The sequence below is a fragment of the Triturus cristatus genome, chromosome 4_1 (genome assembly GCF_964204655.1).
Source record: "Triturus cristatus chromosome 4_1, aTriCri1.1, whole genome shotgun sequence".
Taxonomy (NCBI): Eukaryota; Metazoa; Chordata; class Amphibia; order Caudata; family Salamandridae; genus Triturus; species Triturus cristatus.
The window spans coordinates 922,088,738-922,112,424 of record NC_140585.1 but is presented as its reverse complement, the minus strand read 5'-3'; the positions used below and the strand labels follow the sequence as shown (position 1 = coordinate 922,112,424).

The 23,687-nt window shown below is 44.7% G+C and overlaps 2 protein-coding genes across 2 annotated transcripts in view; one reads left to right on the top strand and one right to left on the bottom strand.

Moving 5' to 3' along the window:
• Positions 1-1,567, bottom strand: part of NCAPH2 (non-SMC condensin II complex subunit H2) — a 326,298-nt gene extending 324,731 nt beyond the window's left edge. Inside the window, exon 1 of the mRNA XM_085653753.1 lies at positions 1,138-1,567. The gene's annotated coding sequence lies outside the window, so the exon portion shown is untranslated. The remainder of the gene's footprint in view (positions 1-1,137) is intronic.
• Positions 1,568-1,681: 114 nt separating this feature from the next.
• Positions 1,682-23,687, top strand: part of LMF2 (lipase maturation factor 2) — a 197,991-nt gene continuing 175,985 nt past the window's right edge. The window contains exon 1 of the mRNA XM_085653752.1: positions 1,682-2,112. Within this exon, the coding sequence (XP_085509878.1) occupies positions 2,019-2,112 (94 nt within the window). The 5' untranslated portion in view covers positions 1,682-2,018. The remainder of the gene's footprint in view (positions 2,113-23,687) is intronic.

Here is a 23,687-nt window from a genome sequence, read left to right as displayed (position 1 = left end):
ACTTTAAGCTTGCCTTTGACTATGTACAGCGCTACGCTGCCTTTTGGATAGGTTTGGGCTACCAAAATACCATGTACATACATACCTACATACCAAACAACACTTGCTCTTTGAAAATGGCAACATCCTAAAGCCGAACTTTATTTTAAAAGAAGGAGCTCTGTCTACCATAATCTCACATACGGCAATATATTATAAGGATAAAGTCACTTCACATGGACCACCTCTACACCCAGTTAGTAACCTGCGCTCCATACAATTGCCCGACCCTTGATGTTACACCTGCATCTAGATACTGCATCAATACCTGGGCAATGAACAATAGCGATTGCACTCTACCCAATCTCTGTGAGCGCCTACTCTTCCACGAGCAATTCTCGTAAATGAGAAAATAACCCATCTGTGTATTTCCCGTACAACTATGGGCTGCACTTATAGTTACTTTCATAGTCTGTAGACCTCTCAACTGTCCATCAAAGTCTTCGGGTAGCCCTATGCTTTAGCTAACATTTCCTACACGCAAAGCCGACGCCGGTAAATTTGCAATGTTGTTGACATGTTGACTTCCACTGCACACCGGAGGAATTTTTCCTGTGCCACTAGTTGATGATCAAATGTCCCTTTCAAATCATTCCTTCTAATTACTCAGGAGAAAATTGGTGCTTTCGAATATCTCAATGGGACTGAAGGTTCCCTCCTGGGCACATGTAGGATGACACTCGTGACCAAAGTTTCAAGAGTGCAATTTAGGCATGGATATAGACATTAAAAGATTCTTAGATTAAAACAGGTTAAATTCGAAGGAACACCATTTAACTAGGGGCAGCACATGCTCGTCAGTCTGCCACTCATCTGTCAACCCAACAGAATGACTCCTGACATTCTAGTTTACCTCCCCAGCAACAGCTGAACAGTATGTGTCCATATCTACATAAACGTAAATAGAGTTTACCAAATGCCTACTTTTATCACTTACACATTCATTACCTCAGTAGCTCCCACCTCAGATGTCTTCACTTTACTTAAACTCTAATAGCAAACCATAGGACCACGTCAAAACTCTCTCCCGCCCTGTACGTCAGTAAATGGTTTAATATTAAACTCTTTTAGTTATTGCGCACCACCTTTGGTTCTCACCTGAGGGATCAATTTCTGTCCGGTGTGAACAGGGTCTGCTGTAGTTCGTCGTCGGGTCCCGATCTAAGAGTAGTTTCCGATGTATAACAATACGCACGTTTGCAGGGCTTCAATCATGAAAACCTAGATCAGCGGTTCCTGCAATTGATCGTTTCGGTCCCCTTCTGGTCTTCAACCCTTGGCTTCTGAAACCTTTCCGTAACTGGCATTGGATCTCCCTGGATGACTCATTTCCCCTCCTAATGTACAACGGTTCCACCGCCTCAAAGATCTAACCAATTCTGTCTTCTGGTATTCGTTTCGCTGCCCTTCAATCCCCGTTGTTTGCCAAGTCTCCCCTACAGCCCCAAAGACCACTTGGTCTTTGGTCCAGTTCTCATTTTCAATCTAAAAGCCGCCATTTTTGTTTTTCCCGCTCGCTCTAATGATCAAACGTCAACAGTGCGGGACAAGAGATACTGACTGTATACGGTGGCGCGCGTGTGATGACCTCAAGTATAGCACCCGGCTAATCTCCGCCATCTTGTGTGTGGCGGATTGAAGCAAACTAATGGGTTAAAAACTAAGAAGAGTACAGCTTGTATTGCGTGGTTCACTATGTGACGTTTTAAACTTTAACACCACATCGTACAATGCATTGCTGGCCCCACGTTCTAACTGGCAACATGTTTTACTGGAGGAGTTCCATTCCACGGTGTTTTTGCTTGAGTCCTCCTTCTCTCTTCTCAGAGGCGATGGCCACGCCCCTAGAGCGTGCGCGCGTTCCATAGAACTGCTGTAACCCACCACGTCTGCCCTGTTGCCAAATCCCAGCGTGGCGCGTCGGCTGTTCTAAAGGCGAAGAGTTTGCGTTTCTGAGTCCCCTGCACCTTACCCCTACCATGGCGGACACCCGGCTTCCCCGGCGAATGTTTTTAGTCGCACTTGCCGGCATCTACCTGTGTGCTTTCGTGTCGCTCTATGTGCAGGTCCCTGGTGAGTAGCACACGTACGACAATGGCTACGTACGAGATCACTAGTCGTAAGGGCATAGAGTGTGTAGACAGTTGCAATGAGAGGAAAAGGAGGCTGAGAGGGCAAAGTATTCCGTTTGCCAATTGGTGAAATTCACGCTTTATGTAGCAAATCTGTACCTAGTCACATCAAGAAATGCTTGTTGTGGGACAGTTAGGGTCACACCCATTCGTGGAATTAAGTAGAGGGAGCAGATGGGCAATGTTCGAAAAGGGTAACGTGTGGGTGCGAATGAAGTGGCGGAACCCTGGAATGGAGGGGATAGAACCCGGGAGAAAAAGGCAAGAGAAAGGCCAACTAGATAAGGATGAACAACAAGTATAAACTAATAGTGTGCAAAGTGTATTTTGCAGCCTTTGTAAACATCTATAGAACCTTTTGCTTAGTGGGTTTTTTTGGGGGTGTGGGGGGGGGGGAGGGCTTTAACGCATTCAATTGAAATATTTACTTTTTCCATCAGTTTCCGTGATATTTGGACTCCTGTTGTTGGGGAACTGTAAACACCAACAGTTGTATCTTGTGTTTGTGTGATGTTAGTAGAGAGTATGTGCAATCTATCCGTTTAGAAGTGATTGTGTAGATTATTATGAATGTAAATTGTGTTTGATGTTAGGAAGTAGAGTTTTTGCTTTTATTCGTCACTGGAGAAGTACAGATGCTTTTCCTCTATTGGGTATGATCAATAGTCCTTTGCTCGGTTAGAGCAGTTGTTATTCATCTATGCGTAAAAAATTTCAGTGGGTGAGTATAATGACTATACCGTGCTGATTGTGAACATTTGTTGTGTCTCAGCCATCTTTACCAAACACTTAGCAATGAGTGAACGGAACTTTTTTCTTTTTATGCAGTCGCCTCTGAGATCTGGTATCTCGTTGATTGCCACCCAGGTCAAGCCAGTTTTCGAGGGCCTGTGTGACTTAAAATTAGCAAAGCAATGCTTGTAGCAAGTAGAGCTGCTGTCCCTGAAGAAACGGGAACAACGTACTGCTCCAACCTCACTGGCTTGCCAAGTTCTTTCGTTTATAGCGCAGCTGTCTGCTTGCGAAAGCCTTATTGGGGACATGTTGATAGCTGAACTGGAAAGCAACTCTTTCCATTGGCTTTTTGCTGCTTTCTATTCGGTGGTTTTATTTGTTTTAGTCTGTCTAACTAGTCTTCTCTCCCCCTCCCCCCCCCCCCCCCCCCATGAAGCATTACACACTTACCATGTTTCTGATTGACTCCTTTTATCCTTCCAAAAGTGCTCGTTTTAAATCATTTCATCTAGGCCCTATGGCCATTATGGTGGTTTTAAAGGTAAGAAATAAAATATTCACAGAAATATAGGAAAGGCCCTAGATTCTAGGGCCTTTCCTATATTTCTGTGAATATTTTATTTCTTACCTTTAAAACCACCATAATTTTAAAACCTTAAACCACACTTTTAATAAGTTTTCAGTGTTGCTTCCCCACCCTCAGTGATTTAGCCATCAGTGTTCTATCCCCCCCCCCCCCCCCCCCCCCACTTGTTACTCCACCTGGGATCGGTAAATAAAAACGTCTGTCATTTTGTAGGCCTGCACATGCTTGGTACGCAAGCCAGCAGAATAACGCATCCAACTGTGTAGCCAATTTTCCCTGTTTATTACCTATGCTGTACAACTTTATTGATGCTGTCTGTGCACGATGGCTGAAACTATTGGCAAAGCTAATGGGTTCCAAAGGTGAGGCCATCTGGCTTTTTCAATGTTTGTTTATGTAGGCCCTTACTTTCAGGCTATTTAAGCAATCAGTCACGGCTTGCTCTTGACGTGGTGTGGAACAGAACAGCTAGGAATCACTGAAGTAAATGTAATTACCAAGTAGTTTGATTCTGTAAATATACGACTTCACTTACTGAGTAAATATGTTTAGTTATGTTAGGAAGCTGTAGCGTGCTCTGGACAGCCATTCAGACATATACACACACTTGTATTCCTCGTGCTCACCTCTTACACAGTTCTCATATGTTCACTCGCACATGTTCTTACACTAGTCACTTTCTTACACTACTCTCGCTTCTCACACCCTTACAATAACACATCACTACCCACACCATCCTTGCATTTCCTCACTCCTCAGCCATACGTTCAAACACTCTTCTCTTGATACCTGTCACCAACTGTCTATTTTGAGTGCTACGTTTCATTAGCTGTCGCTGCCTCTCATCGCAGTGCTGAAACGGAGTGTGGTACACATAGTGTAGAACAGGGTTCTCCGAAGTCGGTCCCGGAGGGCCGCATCGATGCCAGGTTTTTTTGCATATACCCATTTATTGAAATGTAGTTTTCTTAAAAATCTTGCATGGATCTGGCCCTCCAGGACCGACTTTGTAGAACGCTGGTGTAGTATATCGGACAACGGCACAAATACCGGTCATGGAGCAGTTGCAGCCCTGACTTCAGGCTTGCATTAACTTTCCTGTCCAAGCCTAAGCTCTCTGTGCTGCATTAATATTCTATTTCAGTGCCCTTGTCATGACCTCTGGAGTAGCAAAACAGTGGTTCCTTAGGTGGTATTTGTACAAAAAGCAGTATATACCTGGGGAGAGAAAAAAGCCAGTTCCACAGTTATTTGACAAATGATAGGCACGTATAATGGACACAACGTTACAAAGTATGATGCAAAGCAGAATTATGTATTGAATTTCAGAAAAGATAGACACAATACCAACCAAATATATGTACAAGATGAAGTGGAACAGAGCTCAAGTGAGTGGCAGGTGTGCAAGAACAGTGTAATAAAGACAGTGAGAACCATGACTGTCAAGTACTCTGCAGTAGCAACAATTATTGTAAAAATTGTGCATGTACATTAACGCAAGATCTTGTTAGGACAGTCCATGGGCTTTTGTGTAATTCAGTTCCTTATTTAGGATGTGAGAATTGACTTGTTTTCCCCCCCTTACATTTGCTACTACTGGTTTGAATGCCCCCAAAGAACTACTGTTTTTTCCACTTATATGTTCGCACAGGTTCCTAGATTTGAGCTCCCCAAATCCTTTAGTATACTATGGGTGTAGCAGGTACCACTACGAGGGAGTGTGCATGTAAACCTTGGAGAGAGGCAAGCTTAGAGCGCAATTGGACCTTTGGCACACCCCTGAGAGATCAGGACGGTGAGAACATATCTCCCCGCTAATGTAAATGGAGCTAAATTGTCCATAACTGGAGGAAGTTACATTATTTCCCCTCTTTTTCCTATGGCCAATAGCATACTGGGGAGAACTCAAACAAAGCCAAATCATTTCATATCACTGCTTCCCTTTTCATTAAGAGCTCCACAATGATAAATGATTTGCAATTTGTGCACTGTATTATGAGGCATTGGAACTTTAAGGTCCTTGTACATTTTTGGACTAGGAACAAAAAACAGGTAAAGACTCCTAGAACTCAAAATTAGTAACACGCAAATCATCATCACTCCATCTATGCTCAAGCCATGGTCAAACCTGCTGCCCTCTCACTCCATGGTTTTTACAGTATTTAGTTTTCTTGTCTAGGTTGAAGTTTTTTTTTGTCTCTCTCTCTTCTTTAACCATTTGCCCTTTCAGCTTACACCGCATTATTCCCCCAGGCTTTTGTGACTGCTCGCCTCTTTCACACTGTCACAAATCTCTGAAGCTCCATGACATCAGAAATTGAGCATTTCCCTCAGAAGCCCATGTGCTACAGGATCTGTTGTAATAATGATATCTAAGCCCCTGGTGTTTCCAACCAAGCCTCTCAATTATCCCAGAGCCCCGACTGCTTCACCCAAAATTGTTGATTCGGAGAACATGACCCCTCACTATTTAGTCCCTATAGCCCACACCACCTGTCTGGAGGATGATCCCTGGGGCTTGGGGCACCGGAGGTCCTACCCAGTAGTAGCATTGTCGACCATTCATATCATCTGTATAGCATAATTCAGTATTTGTGGTGTCCGAAGCACTTTCAGATACTAGGTGCTACTCTGAAAGTTGTAGAATTGGGCCCAAAGATCGAATGCAGCCAATATGGGATCTCTGTCGGGCATCATTTGCCCGTCAATTAATGACACATGCTATTTGCTTATGTGTTATTTGTCCATCCCGTGCTTCTTCCTCAAATGCTTCCAGCAGGTAAAACATATTGCGAATCTTGTTGGTAAATTCTTGACCGGTTTTACCTGATCTGAGGCCTGACCTGTTATCTTTCAGCTGCAACAGAATGCTCAGGGTCACCTCATATATAAGAATATCACCTCCATTAACGTAGATGGGCCAGCATTTGACCTGAATTGCTAATGCAAGTGTGTATGATCACTTGCCCCTTCCCGCATTGCTGGGTGTGCAAAGAGCTATTTGCAGAGTTTTTGCAATATATCCGTACTGCCTATACATGCATTTTCAAATATACTATACACTAATATTTTCAGAATCTTCTTTTTATTACGGATCACTCTCCGTAATCAACTCATCATTAATGTATACAAAACATAACATCAGATGATTTGAAAACAGTTTATACACAGTATTCACAGAAAACAATAATAACTTTTAGTCGGGATAACCTTATCCCTTCTTCAGGGGAACTAAAATGAAACAAAAATGCCAGTGTTAGACATACAAGGAGGAAAGATCGCTCGTAAGTTTTGCCAACCGTTGACGCTGATCTGTCTGGATAGTTATCAGCATGAATTTATACCAACGTAATCACATGATACTGTATTTAGTGTAAAGTCCTCTCAGTGTGAATTACTACTAGTGAAACATAAGCCATCACCATAATGTGTGAAAAAATTATTTTTGCGTCCTGCCAAGTGCCTACAAGCTCCAAAAAGCAACTTATGTGAATATCACTACAACAGGTGTCCAAACCACGTCTGAATTCTATCTGTAAAGCAACAACATAAAACATGAAGTAGATGCTGGTAGCTATTCAAAACGTGCGCTAGGTCTGAACACACTGGCCAACAATCACGACAGCTAAATGTTACCTTGTACCGTAGAAGTTCAACACTTATTCGAAACTACACTCTCGCTCGCGACTGCGATATCAAACTCTAGAAGCTGTAAAGTAAAATACATCTATAAATAACTGACCACTTAGCTTAACTGCATCTCCCGTCGCACGAAAACCGCTTGCCGCTTACCTCTAAAATGACACCAGTGTAGTCTGCGTATTCGGTATGAGCCACTTCCAGAAGTCACGCTTCCTGGAACCTCTGCATCTAAAAAGCCCGTACGTAAAGTAAACATGAATGACCAACTCTGCTCACGGCGTGAGGCCCTTGCTAGTTCACATATCGGCCATCTTGAAAAGGTACTCATTGGCCCCGGTTCTACACAATCAAATATGGGAGACTTCACCTGTCACTCTAAAATTGCGACGCGTAGTGATCCAGTTTGTGAAGTAGTCACTGCTGGCTTATTAGGTATGGCGATCAGCAAAATTAACGTACCGTTTCAGGAATCCACGTACCACGAACTGTACCTAATAAAGAATCAAAGAAGAAAAAAAAGTGGCACCTGAACTACAACTACCACTGTGCACCACCATAGTGCGTAGGAGGTGTGAGTAATTGAAATCCATAAAATAAGTAATCAAAAGTGCTCTAACACCTCATATAGTGTAATGTCCTTCAGCTTCAACAATGAAAAAATAATATACACAAAAATACAATGTTACCACCATTAACAATTTTACACATCACTTTATGTGAGCAAAATTACCCCAACTATTTTCTTGAGTAGGTTTTAGTGTCTAAAGTGTAAATTACGTGTTGAGATGTTGAAAATAGGAGAAAGGCACTCCAGACTATGGTCAGATGTGGTTTGGCAAACGTGTTCCGATGAGAAAACCGGTTCAAAGGTAACAGCCCATATCAAGATCAAGCTTGTCTTTTAATCCAACGGGCCACATGGTATTTAAAAACTTTAGCCACCATATTTCTCTCTGTGACAACCATTTCGCGTTGTCACGCCCGGGGATCAAGCTTATCTTCTCCAATACCAAGAATCTCAGTTGTGGTATGGTGTGGTTGAATTCTGACCAATGCGATGCCAAACTGGAGTTGTGATTATTATTGCGTATGAGGCTCTTATGTTTGGTAATTCGGATTTTAATTTTTCTTTCCGTTTAGCCTACATACAATTTACCGCAGGGACATTTTAATGCAGTAGATTACAAACCTAGAATTGCAACCAGCCAAATCTTTCAATTTGATATTCTTTCCAGTTTTGTGATGTGAGATACCCGAAATGATATTGCAATGCATTCAGTTGTAAAATTTTCTCATGCCATCCTCTGTGGATGTGCTCTGAAATTACCTTTTGGTTAATAGTTGTTTTATGTTTCTTTGTGGTACTGAGTGGTATTATGTGGAGTGTATTTATGTTGCATTGAGTAGAGTGTAATTGTGTAGTGTGGTATTATGTGGAGTGTATTTATGTTGCATTGAGTAGAGTGTAATTGTGTGGCGTGTTATTACGTGGCACTGAGTGGTATTATGTGGAGTATATTTGTTGCATTGAGTAGAGTGTAGTTATGTGATGTGTAATTATATGGCACAGTGTTATCATGTGGTGTGTATTTATGTTGCATGTTGGTCTGAAACCTGCAGGTATGCTTGGGGCGGAAAGGGGGGTGTGTGATCGTGAGCACCCAAAAAGGGCAGCTCTGCACCTGCTGTAGAAGTTGTGTGCACGAATTGCTGAGCAAACCTACCTCTTCTGTTGTACAGTAGAAAGACTTATTTTGATGAAAGTCGCAGTTTATTTTGCGATGTGGTAAAATCTTGCCAGCTTGATTTACCGAATTATGCTTTCTGCCTTGATTAAAAGATGACAGATTAAATGATATGTTGTTTTACGTAAGAACGTTTAACATCCATCAGTATCCCGACACAGGCCCCGGGGATGGGGTAGGGGCACCTCGCAGCTCAGTGAGATTAAGTGATTTACCCAGAATCACAGGATGTGGAGGCGACGCCGAAACTCGGTTGCTTCCCCGCTTCAAAATCAGCAGCTCTGGCCGTTAAACCACACCCTGTAACTAGCACCCTATTTAATGGAAAGGGGACGGACGCTACTGACATAGCACGTGCAATGGAGGTGGGAGGGGGGCCACATAAAGAGCCTGCAATGGGGAAGAGATGCTGGTACCAGGAAGTAAAGAGGGTGGTAGGTAAAGGGTAGAAGTGGGAGCAAACGCGATGGGAAGAGGTATGGAATGAATGTGAGAAGAGGAGAACTGAGGCAAACTGAGTTTGGTAGAGGAGTAGGGAGAACAGCAGTGAAAGAAGATAGAAAGGGAAGGATGCAATAGAGAGGGGGAGTGATGGGGAAGAGGGAGGGGTGGAACGACGCAAGAGGAGGGATGAAGGGGATATAAACGCGAGGGAGGATGAGGTGTAAGTTAATAGCGAGAATGAGGAAAATAGATGGAGAGCGAGGCAAAAGCCGGGAGAGCAAGAGGGGGAGGTGGAGTGAGAGTCCCCAATGATGATTCACAGTGATAGTCAGTTCATGGGAAGGGGTATGTATCTTGGACTGGGAAGAGGTGTGGCGCCGCGGCCAGGACGACTGACGCTGGAATCTGGGGCTCACGGTTCGATCCCCGGCACCGGCGGCAGGTCAGCCCAGCACCATGTGACTCTGGGCAATAGCTTGCTTAATCTTCCTGACGGGCCCCAGCGCCGGGATGCCTTCGTGTAACTGTTCGTGCTTTACAAATACTGGATTTACATTTACTGAGAGCAGAGGTGATAAGGGATTCGAACAGCTGCTCTTTCAAATGTCAGACCTGTAAATCAAGAAACGGAGACACGTGTCTATTTCTACAGGTTAAGGTCCCAGCTCCCCCGCCACCTCACCTGTGATCTTATGTGTGTGCTAAAGTGAAAGCGTGTCATTTCGTCGCTTTCCCAAAAGGAAGGTGTCAGGAAAGTGCCAAGTGGCAGGTCTAGGCCTTCTTTGAGAAAAAAATCTTACTATGGCAGATATTCCCGAAATCCAAGAAAGCTGCAGCCTGGAATGGCCCGATTTGTGCTGAAGGTAAAAACACACTTTGTTACAAACCGCTAGTAATGCGCCAGATCTCTTCTGCTACTCCCCCCTGGAAGCGGAAAGGCAGGGTGCGCACACGTCTACGGTGGACAGAGGCGCCCAACCTACTGAGCTGCTTTACAGTTTTGTTCCTGAGCAACAAAAGCCCTTCTAAGTCTGTAAACACGCTGTGAGTGGGCACTCGTGCCCTCTTGGATCAGGGGAGACCTGCCCTTGCACCGCGCCCCCTGCTGGGCCCCTCATTAATAGCACATTTTTAGGGAGATGGCTGAGGGAAGCTCGGCTCCCATTTCAAGGGTGGGGGCCATGAAAAGACGAGCACCCTGCCCCCCTCCCACCGGCCTCTAGTCTGGGAGGGAGTGGATTGGGCCAGGTTTAGCTGCTCCTTAAATGTTTGTCTGGGGATGAGGGAGGCGGAGTGATCGTAATTTCTCTTCGGGGTGCAAATGCACTGCTGGCCCAGTCGTGGGGGGTGTCCTGCTCGCTTCCTGCCCCGAGGATATCAGAAAGCAGGGGGGCTACAGTATCAGCCAGTGACCTCACAGGACCTGGACATATTATCATGCAATGCACGTGTGACCATGGGCTCCTGGAAGCACACGGAGGGCGACACATATTCAGGATTATTCAGACTCTGGGAATAATCTTTCAAACTGCAACAGGAATACTTTAGCTTTCTTTTATTCCAAGATCATCTGTTGAAGAAATTAGGTGTAAACGCTACAAATAATAACAAACAACCAAAGGGGTCTCTCAGCCAGGTGCGAGAGTGTAAATGAAGCATTCCACTCAACAGAGATGATACAATTAACAGTTAATTACAACAGCAGGAGAGGCAGGGGCACCTCTGTGAGACATGCCAGGCTTCAGCCTGTTGACTCATTGGGAGGGGGAAGGAGAGCAGCGCAAATGCACAAAAATGAAAGGGAAACCAGCGTGCTCGTGGAACTGCTCGGGAGTCATCAGCCTCGAAAAAGTGAGGCTGATGAGTGACAAGAGGGCAGAAAGAGTCAGATAAGTGAAAGGAAGACAAGAAAAGATGGGAGGGTGGGGTGAGAGAAGAATGCGAAGAGTGTTCTGACAGTAGCACATGGGAAGGGGCAGGGAAAGGTTACGCGACAATGAGAAAGAAGAAAAATACAAAAAAGTAGCTGCATCATGCCGAATATGCTTGCATTTGTAGCATGCTAAATAGCATACGTCATCTAGCTGGGTCACCGTAGTATGATGATGTGTACAATAGTTCAAAAGGACGAGGCATATTGACTTTGCCCATGCGTGCTCATTACCTGTGCTTGACAACGTCCATGTGTCCCACTCCCAAAATGGCAACTTTTCCATGTATTTTATATTTATGACCACTATGCCTTCACTATCCACACAGTGACGTCCTTTATGCTTTCCAGGTTTGAGCCGTGGAGTTCACATATAACAGTTTTAATGGTCTGCCCAATGGGCCTGCTTCAATGGGCACAGGAATGGACACAGAGCTCATGACGAAACAAACTACTGTGGCAGACCCTAGATTCTCACGAGAAACTCTGTCCAGCAACTCTATCTGTGGCAGCATTCTCAGGTCGATTAGTTCACACATCTGACAGTAGCAGGAAGGAGACGAACAAGACACAGTGTCAGTTCAAGGAGGAACTACTAAATATAGGGCTCCGTACGCCATAACCGCTTCCATGCGTGCTCCTCCTGGACAGCCACCCGTGTGCCATCTCACTCATCCACTTGTTCAGGGGCACTCAACGGAGGTGCCTATTTAAAGCAGCAGGAACAGAACAGGAAGGAAGAACCTGTTTCCTGTAAACAAAAGGGCAGGAGGTAAATGGTAGCTGCAATATTTTGACAACACAGGCTGAATTGTAACCTCAAAAGACCCCGCTCTTGGCAGACTTCGGGCAAAAGATGCGGGCTCTGATGCATTTTCTAAACAAGGTTGGTGGCGAAAGTGAAAGCGTCGCGATCACCAGGGCCAGCGCGACCTCCACTGTTTCCAATTAACGCAAACGAGAGAGCGGGCGTGATAATTGGAAACAGCGCCGATGCTCGCTCCCGTTAACCCTAGGCCAGGACAGAAATAAGGTGGGACATGCACCCGCCTTGGGCCACTTGCGTGCGGTCTTTCTTAGAAAGACGCATGCAAAGGCCAATCGCAAGTTAAGCACACGCACAAGCGTGTGTTAAGTGCTTGAAAAGCCCTTACTAAATGCCTCGCATAGCAGCGCATGCACGCTGGCTCCGCGAGATCTAAAAAGGCCAGTGCAACCACCATCTGTTTCCAATTAACGAGGAAGTGGGTGCGATAATTGGAAACAGCGCTGATTCTCGCTCCCTTGAACCCTAGGCCAGGACAGAAATAAGGCGGGACATGCATCCGCCTTGGGCCAATTGCATGCTTTCTTTCTTAGAAAGACGCACACAAAGGCCAATCGTGGGTTAAGCACACAAACGAGCATGTGTTCAGCGTTGAACAGCCCTTACTAAATGCCTCTCAGAACAGCGCTGGCTCAGCGAAACCTTAAAAGGGCTCGGTTGCTGATTGGCTTGGCTTAGATCTTTGAGGTGCGCTTACTGCCAGTAAAGCTGTGCCTTGCTGATGGCTGACTATTCTAATCTAGGCCTTGGAACTTGGCTCTTCTGCAGGTTAGCCAATAATTGGTTCTTTTGCCAGGCCGTCACACTGCCTGAAGAGCTGTGCTTACAGTTGGTTGACACCGTATTGAATTGCTAAAAACTGTGTGAAATACTGAGATTTAGGAACTGGCACCTGTTGGTCTCTTGTGTGCGCCACCCATAGTTTTTTTTTTTTTTTTTTTTTTTTTTTTTTTTGGAGGGGGGGGGGGGCGTCGTTTGAGCTGTATAACAAAACCATGGGATCTGTGCCACGTTGTTTATTAGCTTGAAGATACACCCTGCTCCGAGGAGAATAAATCCGATTTTACTATTGGATGCGGGCTTAAGAGTCATGGCGTGTGTGTGTGTGTCTTCCGACCAATGTGTGTAAATTCGTAGCCTTTTCTAGTGCAGGATATGATGGTACGAGCTTATAAGTACACATATCAGTGCCTCTTCCGACAATGCACAGTTCATTTCCTCATCCTTGAAATACCACCTCAATTCAATCCCACACAAATGACTCGGTGCCGTTCATAAGTCTACCATCCCACCTCTCCCGGCAGTAAATCACAATGCTTTCAAAATAACTTATTTTGTGATTTAAAGGAACGCGCTGAGAGCTGTTGTAGAGTTAGTGTAAATCCACGTCTTAGGCCCGCGCTAATATGTGGCCCTGATCTGTGAAACTCGTTAAACAGGGTGACGATGGTTGCAGGGTGCTGTGACTTAAGACGAGTTAAAAAAAACAAGTTTGACTGCTCAGGTCACTTTCTCTTTGAGTGCTAGCCCCATGAGCCTTAGGATGTCATGGCCACAACGTCTGAGATTAATGGATTGTAGATGTCCATCGCCACTTCCGATCATGGTTTCTTGATAATTTGGGTGGGGCTCTTGGCAGCACCACGCTCGCGAGTGACCCTCCAATGTCGCCGTCTGCGCTGCAGTTGACTCAGCAGTTTGTTCAGCACGCTGCCACTCACAGGACTTCTTGCAGCTGTTCCCGTCTCTTTTAACCCAACACATGCGCCACGTTTTGTTTTCCCACTCAAAGGAGGGATGAGTGAACGTTTATCAGATGGTGGGTCTTATAGGTGGTCTTCGTCCTACACAGACCCTCCCACGTGGCCTGCTCCCGTCTGAAAGACGATATTTAGAACCCCCATCAGAGAGGCCTGGCAGCTGGTTACTACTTTTGGCCCAGAGTCTTTTGTTTCTGTGCAGTTCATAAGTTACAGTTGCAATCTAGCTCAGTGAGCAATGAACTGCCATCAAAGAGCTGCATAGTACAGATTAGAATTTTTTTTTATCTCGGTCTTCATTAGCCCGATGTTGCTAAAAAAAAAAGTTTGGGTAGAAATACATTCTAATTATTAGTCAACCCTACCCACATTGTTTTTCTGAATCCTGAGTTTGTGCTTTTACAGCCCACGCACTCCTAAAGTGTCTACCAGTATGAATGGCATGTGAGTCCTACACCTTGTTCCCTTTTGCCTTGTATAACATTTTATATACAGTCTACACAAGCATGATTAATTGTTCCTGTATGTGTGCGATGCAAAGTGCTAAAACACCCTATCTATGAGAGGTGCTATGAAAAAAAAACCATGTGAGAGGGGCTATGGTGAGAAGCACTGTTGGGGGGGGGGGGGGGTGATACTGAGGGGATCATTGAAGAGCCCCAACAAAAATTGTCGCATGCTGGTGCACAGTAAGGTAATCATTTAATATGCTTTAAGAGCGAATGGGGATGGTTGCAAGGCCCATCAAGCTGTTCACAAAAATAAAACAAACAAACTCGCCCACTTAGCATCTGATTTTGATTCCCTGTTTTTTTTCAAAAATTACTTTGTATTCATTGGATGCCCTCCCTACTTCCACCTTGGAGGGAAGTATTCAGTGCCATCTGCTAGTATGCAACTCGGGGTGTTAAGGCTTCCTCCTCTAACCACAAAACCGCAGTGACTAACTCCTGCCTCTGCCGGCCGACTTGGCCTGCATGTGCTTTGCAGCAGTGGCTGTCCGTGCAGGGTTGAACACAGCTGCCCAACCAATGATGCGCCTTCCCTATCATTGCAAGGTTTTAACCCTACATCCAGCGTTTGCTGTAGTGCCCAGTAAAGTTTCCCTCCCTCTGTTCGAAGTTTATACAAGATCGTAAGCTAATGTAGCTGGTGAGATCTAGCTTTAAATTGGACCCTCGTGGGTTTGGAGTGCTGAAGTACCCCAGAAACATGCCACTGAGGCACGCATGGAGGAGGAAAGCTTCATGTTGAAATATCATTGGCTTTAATCGGCTTTCTTTAACAATTATGCACACTGTTCTTTCTGTTCCCTAATCTGCAGCTTGCATACTAACTGGAGATTACTACTTTCTTTTTCTGTATAAAGATTGTGCTGTTTTTTTTTCTGTCGAAATTCTAAGGTTGTGCAGAGAGCAGATCTTTGAATCCTTACCAAGCGGAGCACCGTCCGTCATCCTTGATGTGGGAAATGAACGGGGGGCCTTCCTGGAGAAAAAGAAGCAAACAACAATTTCTCAACTGGTTTCATTAGGCAGGACAGTTAGGCAAGCATGTGCTTTACATTACATGAAAGAAAAGGAGTCTCTTGGTAGGTTTTTAAGAATGTGCACATGGCATCCTATATTTTTAAGCAAATTCAGATAAGGAAAAAAGGAAAAGTACAGTTGTAACAGCACTGTAGGCAAAAACAATTTGCGTGAACAACCCGAATTGTACTTGGTGCTCAATTGTGTACGTGACACAACGGGTGGCGACGCAAGTGACAATGTGATATCCGCAAGGAACGGCGCAAGATGCGAAAGTATGTACAGTGAATATGGTGGTTCAAATCAATAATTCACAATCTTTTTTTAGACAATTTGAAAACAGTTTCTTTTGAACCACATGAGGGATGCGCAATCAGTTGCGCTGGCAGGTCGACGACGTTTCGATCCAGTGACTTAGGATCATCTTCAGGACCGGGTTGGCATGGTTTGGATGGTGCTGTACAAAGAGGGAAAGGAAAAGGGTAAGGGAGGGGAATGGGATAGGGAGAAGACGCGAGGGCTGGGATACTTGGTGGGAGGCAATGAGTCAGGTCAGTAAAGGGGTACACCGGACATGCGGGCGGAGAGGACAGGGATGGGTCCTCGCTCAGTGCAGGCATAGTATGATTGATGTAGTGAATGGATGGTATCCTTAATAGGGGCCATGTTTTATCTAGGGACTCCCCACTACGAGCGACATTCTATTTTTGCGATCTTCTTGCACCCCACTCCCAGCTTTTCAATGTTTTCCTGTATTCAGTGACTAGCTTAGAAGTTATTCTGATGTTTGAGCTGTAGCTGGAATATGGTCCAGCTTACCCAAGCCATTCTGTTCTGTAAGATATCCAATGAAAATCTTTTCTTTTATTTGCTGGTGATCTAAAATTGTAAGCTATTCTTCTGGCTGGTTGGGACCATCTAGCGCTAATGAAATTAAATTATATCCGGCTGATTTTTCTTATACCTCCTGTTGACCAGTGTGGACCTAAGCGTGCTTCCTCAACACCAGTGGTATATATTATTCTTCTCCTTGACTTGCACCTTTTGAAGATCATTTTTTTTTTCCCCTCACTATCCTTGATTTGAAGTCTGTTCATAGCATCACCTTGCTGAAAGAGCACCTCTGACCCGTTCATGGATCGGACTGCCAGCCTCCTAGGCTTCTCAGCTGCCCTTAGAATTAAGACCAAATGTAGCTTGAGGAGAAATGACCATGGTAGTATAGACAAAAGTAGAGGTTAGCAACCCTGGTGAAGTGTTTTCTTATGGTCTGCATGTCTCAACACTCATCGATGTGTTTGTAGCCTTTCAGCACCTCCCTACCGTACTGTAGCACCTACTCCACTGGTGTAGCTGTGAGCCCGACCCTGAAACACAACCCTGGCATGCGTGCTCAAAACTCCAAGTGCTACTAACCGCCAGGTGTCAAGACACTTAAGGCGCCACCTGAGGTGCCCTAAAGAGTAAGCCACGCCTGATAGATTCCTTGATGGTAGCACATTTTGTGCACTGGTAGCCTCAAATTGTAAAGGAATTAAAGGAGGTTTCGTGGCTCACGTGGATATTTAAAACAAACCAAAGAAAAAACAAGGCCACTTTATTTCTGGTAACATGTGTTCCAGATCACATCCTCATCAGCAAAACCCTTTGGAATATCACTACCCAGCTGCAGCCTTCAAAATATTTTAAGGTGGCAGTCTTAATACTTGTATAAATTGACACCTAATGCTGTATTTCCCTACTTTGTGCTCCTGTATATCACTTTCTCTGCTGCCTACTTTATTGTAACATTGCCGCGTGGAATGTACTTCAAAGAGATTGTAGACCTTCGAGTTTCCTGGCCCTACGTAGAGTATTATTTAAAAAAAAACTTTTGCCCCAGGAGTGTAATCACCTTGTAGAAGAGTTTTGTTTAGGTAGAGTGCTTGTTTTCACAGCCTGCAGCTGGTATACCTGTCCCTCACCCTAGTAAATGTGTTCTGTGTTGCCCTTGAAATGGATTTTGTTAATTTACTCTTATTGATATTTATTTAGCACACATCTTATTTTATGGCTCAAAGTATTATTGACCGGAATACTATGCATTTTGTGGACATCGGAAGGATGAAAACTTGCCCTGGCCCACCTGTGACTCATTTCTGCTGCTGTGCTTAATCCTTTGACCTGTCCTGCTAAGGTCAGTTCATGATTTGAAGCTTCTGTCGTAACTCGTCCTAACCCCCCTTCCTCCCAAAGATATTTTGCAATATTGTACTTATTGGATTTCTTAAGCACACATTTGCCCCCCAAAATCGCAATTTATTGGTGGCCGTGACCTTATATGGGCCTTATTTTATTTATTGGATTTCTTGACTGTGATATGGTCCTGAGGTCAATAGGCGCTAATAGCATATTGAAGAGAGAGCATGAGCTATGCAGATTGTGAATAATGAGCCCAGTTTTTAGGGCATCCTTGAAGGAGAGCTAATTAAACGTAAGTTGGAAGTCCTAGGGAAGAGCTTTTCATTAGAGTGGGATTTGAACCGAAAAGGCTCGCCATAACATATATGAAAACAAGAAGTGCACAAGCAGACAGCAGCAATGGAATGACACTTTCCAGTTATAAAGTACTTGTGTAATCTTTTAATTACAGATTATGGCATCTTTCCATAAATGAAACAATGAAAAATACACAGCACCTGTAAGATCATAACTTGACACATAGAGAGCCAGTGCCTGTTTATTCAGAATGGACTAAAATGAGCTGCACTGGCTATCCCGCTGAGCTGCCTGATTTTTAGGTTTTACCTACAGTTCGCATGCTCTGACAGCGAAACCTATTGTTCTGGGGAAAAATAGTCTCAGAAGGGGCTTAGAATCCGCCCATTACTTACCATTGGTTGGCTCCCATGTCGCTCTTTGCTTCTTATTGGACTGCGCCTCCTGCTTCCTCCCCAGGCTCTGTGTGTTTCCATGCCGTGGAGCATGCCCCAAGTACTGCTTCTTATCTATGCCTGCACTTTTGAAGAGGTATTTTTTTAGGTTGAAGCCTACCAGACAGTGGACCAGAATGGATCACATGAGGGTCGGCTGCGAGGACTACTGCTAACCCTGGTGTGATCCATTCCTGACGCGGGCACTAGGCTCAGGCACACAAGTGGGATAGCATTTAAATGGATATATGGATCCCTGCACATATGCATATCTGTAGTTTAGGTCACAGAGTGTTTTTACTCAATGTTACATCTTTGCAGGGTATTCTGGGTAAGAAAGCATTGAGGGGAGCCACGCAAGCCACACCTCCCTGGACTTCCCCGGGTGTCTGATTTTCAGAAATGTCTGGGTTTTATAGAATTCCCGAGAGAGCCACCGAGCCGGAGACCAAAAGCCCAGGGCGCTGAGTGGGAGGAAATTTATGCCGTCCCAGAAATCCAAAAATGTGCCCACACAGAAATGTGAGGAAAGTATATGTTTTTGTAAATGACTCTCATTTACAAGGACTTCTGGGTGAGTAAACCTTATGGGATCCACACACAACTTACCACATGTTATTCCCTTAGTGACCTTTTTGCAAAAAGATGTGATGGCATCAGGTGTTCACTACAGAGAGTATGAACTGAGTAAAAAGCAAAAATTAAAAAAAAAAACACCCAAACATTATTGCACATCCATCCACTAGTCCATCACAGGCATGATGGTTGGGTTTGGCACAAGGGTAAGTAAATGGTTAATAAAAACGACTTTATTCACCAATGACTTTATGAAATAAACTCTGCAAAAGTCTTTGTTAATAATTTTAACATCAGAATAGCAAACCACTGACTTAGAGCTGAGGAGCGGCCCTTGCCCAAGGGCTGCTACCCGCCATCTAAAATAATCTTCCCAGATGTTTAGTGCTTTTATTACTCTATTGGGGCAGATCGGCCTAAAAATCATCCAAAAGAATACTCCAGTAATAGGGGGTGACCCTTTGCCCTATAGGCCACAACCCATAACTAAGTAAAAATCCCTGGTGGCTAGTGGAGTGGATCCATGGAAAGGTACCATTGGAAAGGGGAGATTCTCCCCTTTCAGACAATACCTCTACCATGGGCTTCAGTGCTCTGAGGCTGAAATTTTCTAAGGGGCATATCTCAGCCCTGAGTACCAAAGCAGTGAAAGTGGAGCGAACTAATCTGCTCATTTCACCTTCTCGGAAATTACATCAGTGCTCCACACACGCTGATCGTCATATCAGAGAAAAAAATAAAATGGCCTCCGGAGCATGGAAAGCTCTTTCCCAGCTCCTGAGGCCATATTTTAATGTCCACACTCCTGAACTGCTTGGCTGGCAGTGGGTAAGCGTCAAACTCCACTGGCCAGAAGGCCAAATGCTAGGTGTACCATGAGGTGTTCCCTTTAATTCTTTTTTCTCAGTGTGGCAATAAAATGTTTGTATGCACACAATTCTGAGTGATATTTGCAACCGAGACATAACACGAGTCACTGAGTGGGGGATTATTGGTGTTAGCTGAGAATAGTGTATAAAACCAGTTATGGAAACGTTTGTAATAAACACAATTGTCTATTTCAATAAGCATGCTAATCAGGCCTACTGTGCCAGTGAGCATGTACTTAAGTTACTGTGATGGTCATTTATTTGACGATCCAGTAATATTTCTCAGGATTCCTGCATTTGTGTGCATAGAGAAGGTTATCTAGTAACATGTGCTACACGTCATAATTTGCTCTCATTCATCCATTAGCGTCTCTTTCATAGTGTTCATTAGGTCATGCATAAGTGCCTCTAATGTAGCACATGTTTCACTTGTGCAGTAAGTGCATCCCTGTGTAAGCGAACAGTAATTGTGACTATAACAAAAGGCTCAAGGATACTGAGCCGATGTTCGGGGAGGGGCCTTCCTTGGTCCACAAACAAAGGGGTGACTTTGGCGTCCGATGTTGATGTCCCACAGAGTGTGAGTGAAGTCCAGCACCAAATCAGTTTCCTCTGGTCTACTGCTTTCCGGTTACAGCAAAACCAGCGATTCCCATTACCGTGCAGTAATTTCCATGATGGGAGACCAAATTGCATTCCGACTCTCCCTCGTCCAGCAGACTGTTGAAACTTTTGAGGGTCGGGACATGGTCTCCCAGGCTGCACTTTTGAGTTTATTGGCAATTATACTTCTTGGTGCTAGATTGTCGAAGGAGAAGGCTTCTCAGCTTCTAAGACCCTTTGGTTGTAACAGGGAGTCAGCCAACTGACTCTTGGAAGGGGGAGTGTGGGGGGGGATCACAATCTGTCTGGGGCTTCAGGTGACTTTTCCGTGAGCAGGATACCACATTCTTTGCTAACACAAGATGCAGTTCAGCCTTTGGTGCACCCTATATTTGCTGGGCCCAGGAAACAGCAGGGCAGTCCTTCGGTCCTCTCTCCAGCCCATATGTGATCTGTGGTCTGGGTGCCACTTATATGCTCACTATGATCCTTGGGGAGATGTGATGACTAACTAGACAATGGGCTACTAGGTTTTCTCTCCTGATGGTGACTTCCAGCGAATCCAGAAAGCACTATTCTACCTTCTATCAACATGACATAACCGTTCTCTTGGTGTATGGAGCTCCTTAGCTCAACTCAGAGGGGTTACTTGATCTCTGATCACCACGTCTCCCTGTCTGTCCAAGATGCCAGCTTGCCTGCAAAAACAATAGAGAAGCCCCTCTTGTGTGTGACTACCATTTGCCCTTAAAAGGTGGATTCACTTTTGAAGCCTGCCTTTTGGGTCCATACCCAAGACTGGCAATCCTGTCAGGAGGTCACATATCTACTCTCGGGCAGGTCTTTTCCTTTCCTCACTCCAGGAGTGCAGGAGGTTGTCTCGGGGACAGCTGCTTGTATGCAGCAGTACATAGCTATGTGAAACTTTGGGCATCAAAATAGCAACGTCCTAAAGTTGCCATTTGTGCAGAAGATGCATTGATCCAACTTGTTGCTCCAGTTAATTCAATGTAACGATTTGTGTGATATCTTCAAGTAAGTACCAGTCAGTCAGAAGTTTGTTAGAATTAAATAAAATCCTACAATTCATAATCCTCTAAAATCAGTTATGCAATACATAATTCTTTAAAACTCCCGGGCTAATGCAAAACAGACTAGTACAACCTACTTCAGGCAGCCAAATCCTAAAATGCAACTACGTTTATGTAAGAATATATTTAAACCTATTATTTATATCAGTCCCTGAAGTACCATATTTATAAGTCCCATTTGACAGTTAGCAATGCTTAGTTTTCAGCATGCAACACCACACACCAAGGAGGCTCCTAGCCTTTTCACAGTAAAAACAATGCAGAGTTTTTACTGTCCAGACATAGAAAGTCAATAAAACACATGTCCATCTTTTTAGGTCTCGGCCTGACGTAAGCAGCGCATGTGCTGCTCTCGTCATACGAGGCTTCTTGGAATCGATCTGATTCCAAAAGCCGTGTCCCAGCTCCGCCTTTAGTTTTCATTTGTTTGCGTCGTTTAGCGTTGCGAATTATGCCAAAGGCAGTGCAATGATTGCACCTAAGGCATGCCTATCGCTGCTTGTTTCCACCCTGTCTCCTTTTAGCCACGTCCGGCAGGATTGGATCTTTTACCCGCGACGTGACACAGTAGGTTTATTATTAGCCTGACGCACTTTATTACTTAGATTCGGAGCGCGGTGTCCGCTTCAGGGTCACCGCGCTCCGCTTATTTACTTTTTTTATTTTGTTGCTTTGATTCGGAGCTAGACTGCTCAGAACAAGTGTTTCACGCGCATGAGAGGCGCACGTGGGGGTGGCGGGCACCCTGCCTCTGCGCCTCATTCCAGTGCATCCCTGTCCTCCGCTCCTGCTCTTCGCAGGCGGCACAGAGCTCACAACACAGCCTCCTTCTCTGGCATTGCATCCCCAGCGTGCATATGGCACAAGAGCTCAACGAAAAGCAAATCTGCCACTGTGATTGAAGTATGAAAATAATCTCTTTTCTGGGCAGTGGACCAAACTATGAAAACGGATCAGACGCAGCTGCTCTGCGAGCGAAATATACTGACCGAACAGGGTTGTGGGGGTGTACAAGCAGCCTTCATTATCACACAATTATAATTTGTGTTTGCAGTGTTGCAAGTGTGTACGGGTTCAAAGCAATTTGTCTGCGCGCCTCCATGTTATTCCACCGCCTCCACAGAATTGCACGTGTAAACGAACATTGGGTTTGCCATTGTTTTTGCATGCCTTGCCCTCAGATGACGTCTCATGATATTTGTAAACTCCGCCTCTGGGTGCCCTGCCGGGTGCACCCCTTGCATTATCTGTACCAGCAGCATAAAAAGGAAGGTGAGGGAGGGAACTACACAGCCAAACAAATATATAGAAGTGTGTCTAGGGGCATGAATGCCTTCCCTTATGGGTTTTTGGGTGGAGGTATTGGCTGCAAGGAAGTGGTTGGCAGCAGTGCTCCAAAGCAGTGGGTTTGGGTGAATGATTGTTTTTTAAAAATTATTTTATGTGTTTTTTTGGTTAATTCCAGGGGAATGTCGGCGTAACAGCAGTAAGGCGAGCCACAGCCCAGCGTCAGAGCGGCCCCGATGCAATCAGTTGCAGGGAAAATTTGCATTCATTAGTGAGTGCACAGGAAATAGGATTTTTGATGGAAAGGTGGAGTGAGTTGGAGAGGTTTTTTTTAAAGGCAAGATCGATAGGCTAATGAGGAAAACAATGTTAGAAGAATAACAGAATGCAGCATTAGACTGTCTACCACTCCCCAAACCCCTCAAGTAACACCCAAGTCTGAAACCAACCTCCCATTCGGTTCACAGATGCCACAGCATAGGTTGGCGGGAAGTGATCAATTTGGTTATGGGCAAACAAATAACATCCTCCTAACTTATTATTTTCAGTTGGAGGGCACATTTTCTCTCACCCCCATCTCCCCTTGGATGAAAGCGCCCCATTCTCTAGTCCACTAATGCACTCCTATGTTTATTACACAAACCACTGCTGTCCCCTGTGCTGTCTTGTCCCCCGCACCCCCCCCCCCCCCCCCCACCACAAATTTTGATTCATGGTGTTCGCGCCTGTATGACAACCCTGCTCTAAAATGATAAATAAATGAAAAACAATTTCAGCGCTGGAAAGCTGAAAAAAGTTAGGCGGTTGGAAAAAAAACCACGACTCCACTAATTGAATATGACAAACCCTAGTGATGAATATACTTAAGCAACTTCGTAATGTCTTTTCTCTTGTTCTCTCCGAAATTTAACTGTAAGTTAACGTTCCTCGGTGAAAGTAGAAGCCCACACTGGTCCGGTTAATGGCAGTATTAGCTGGCCC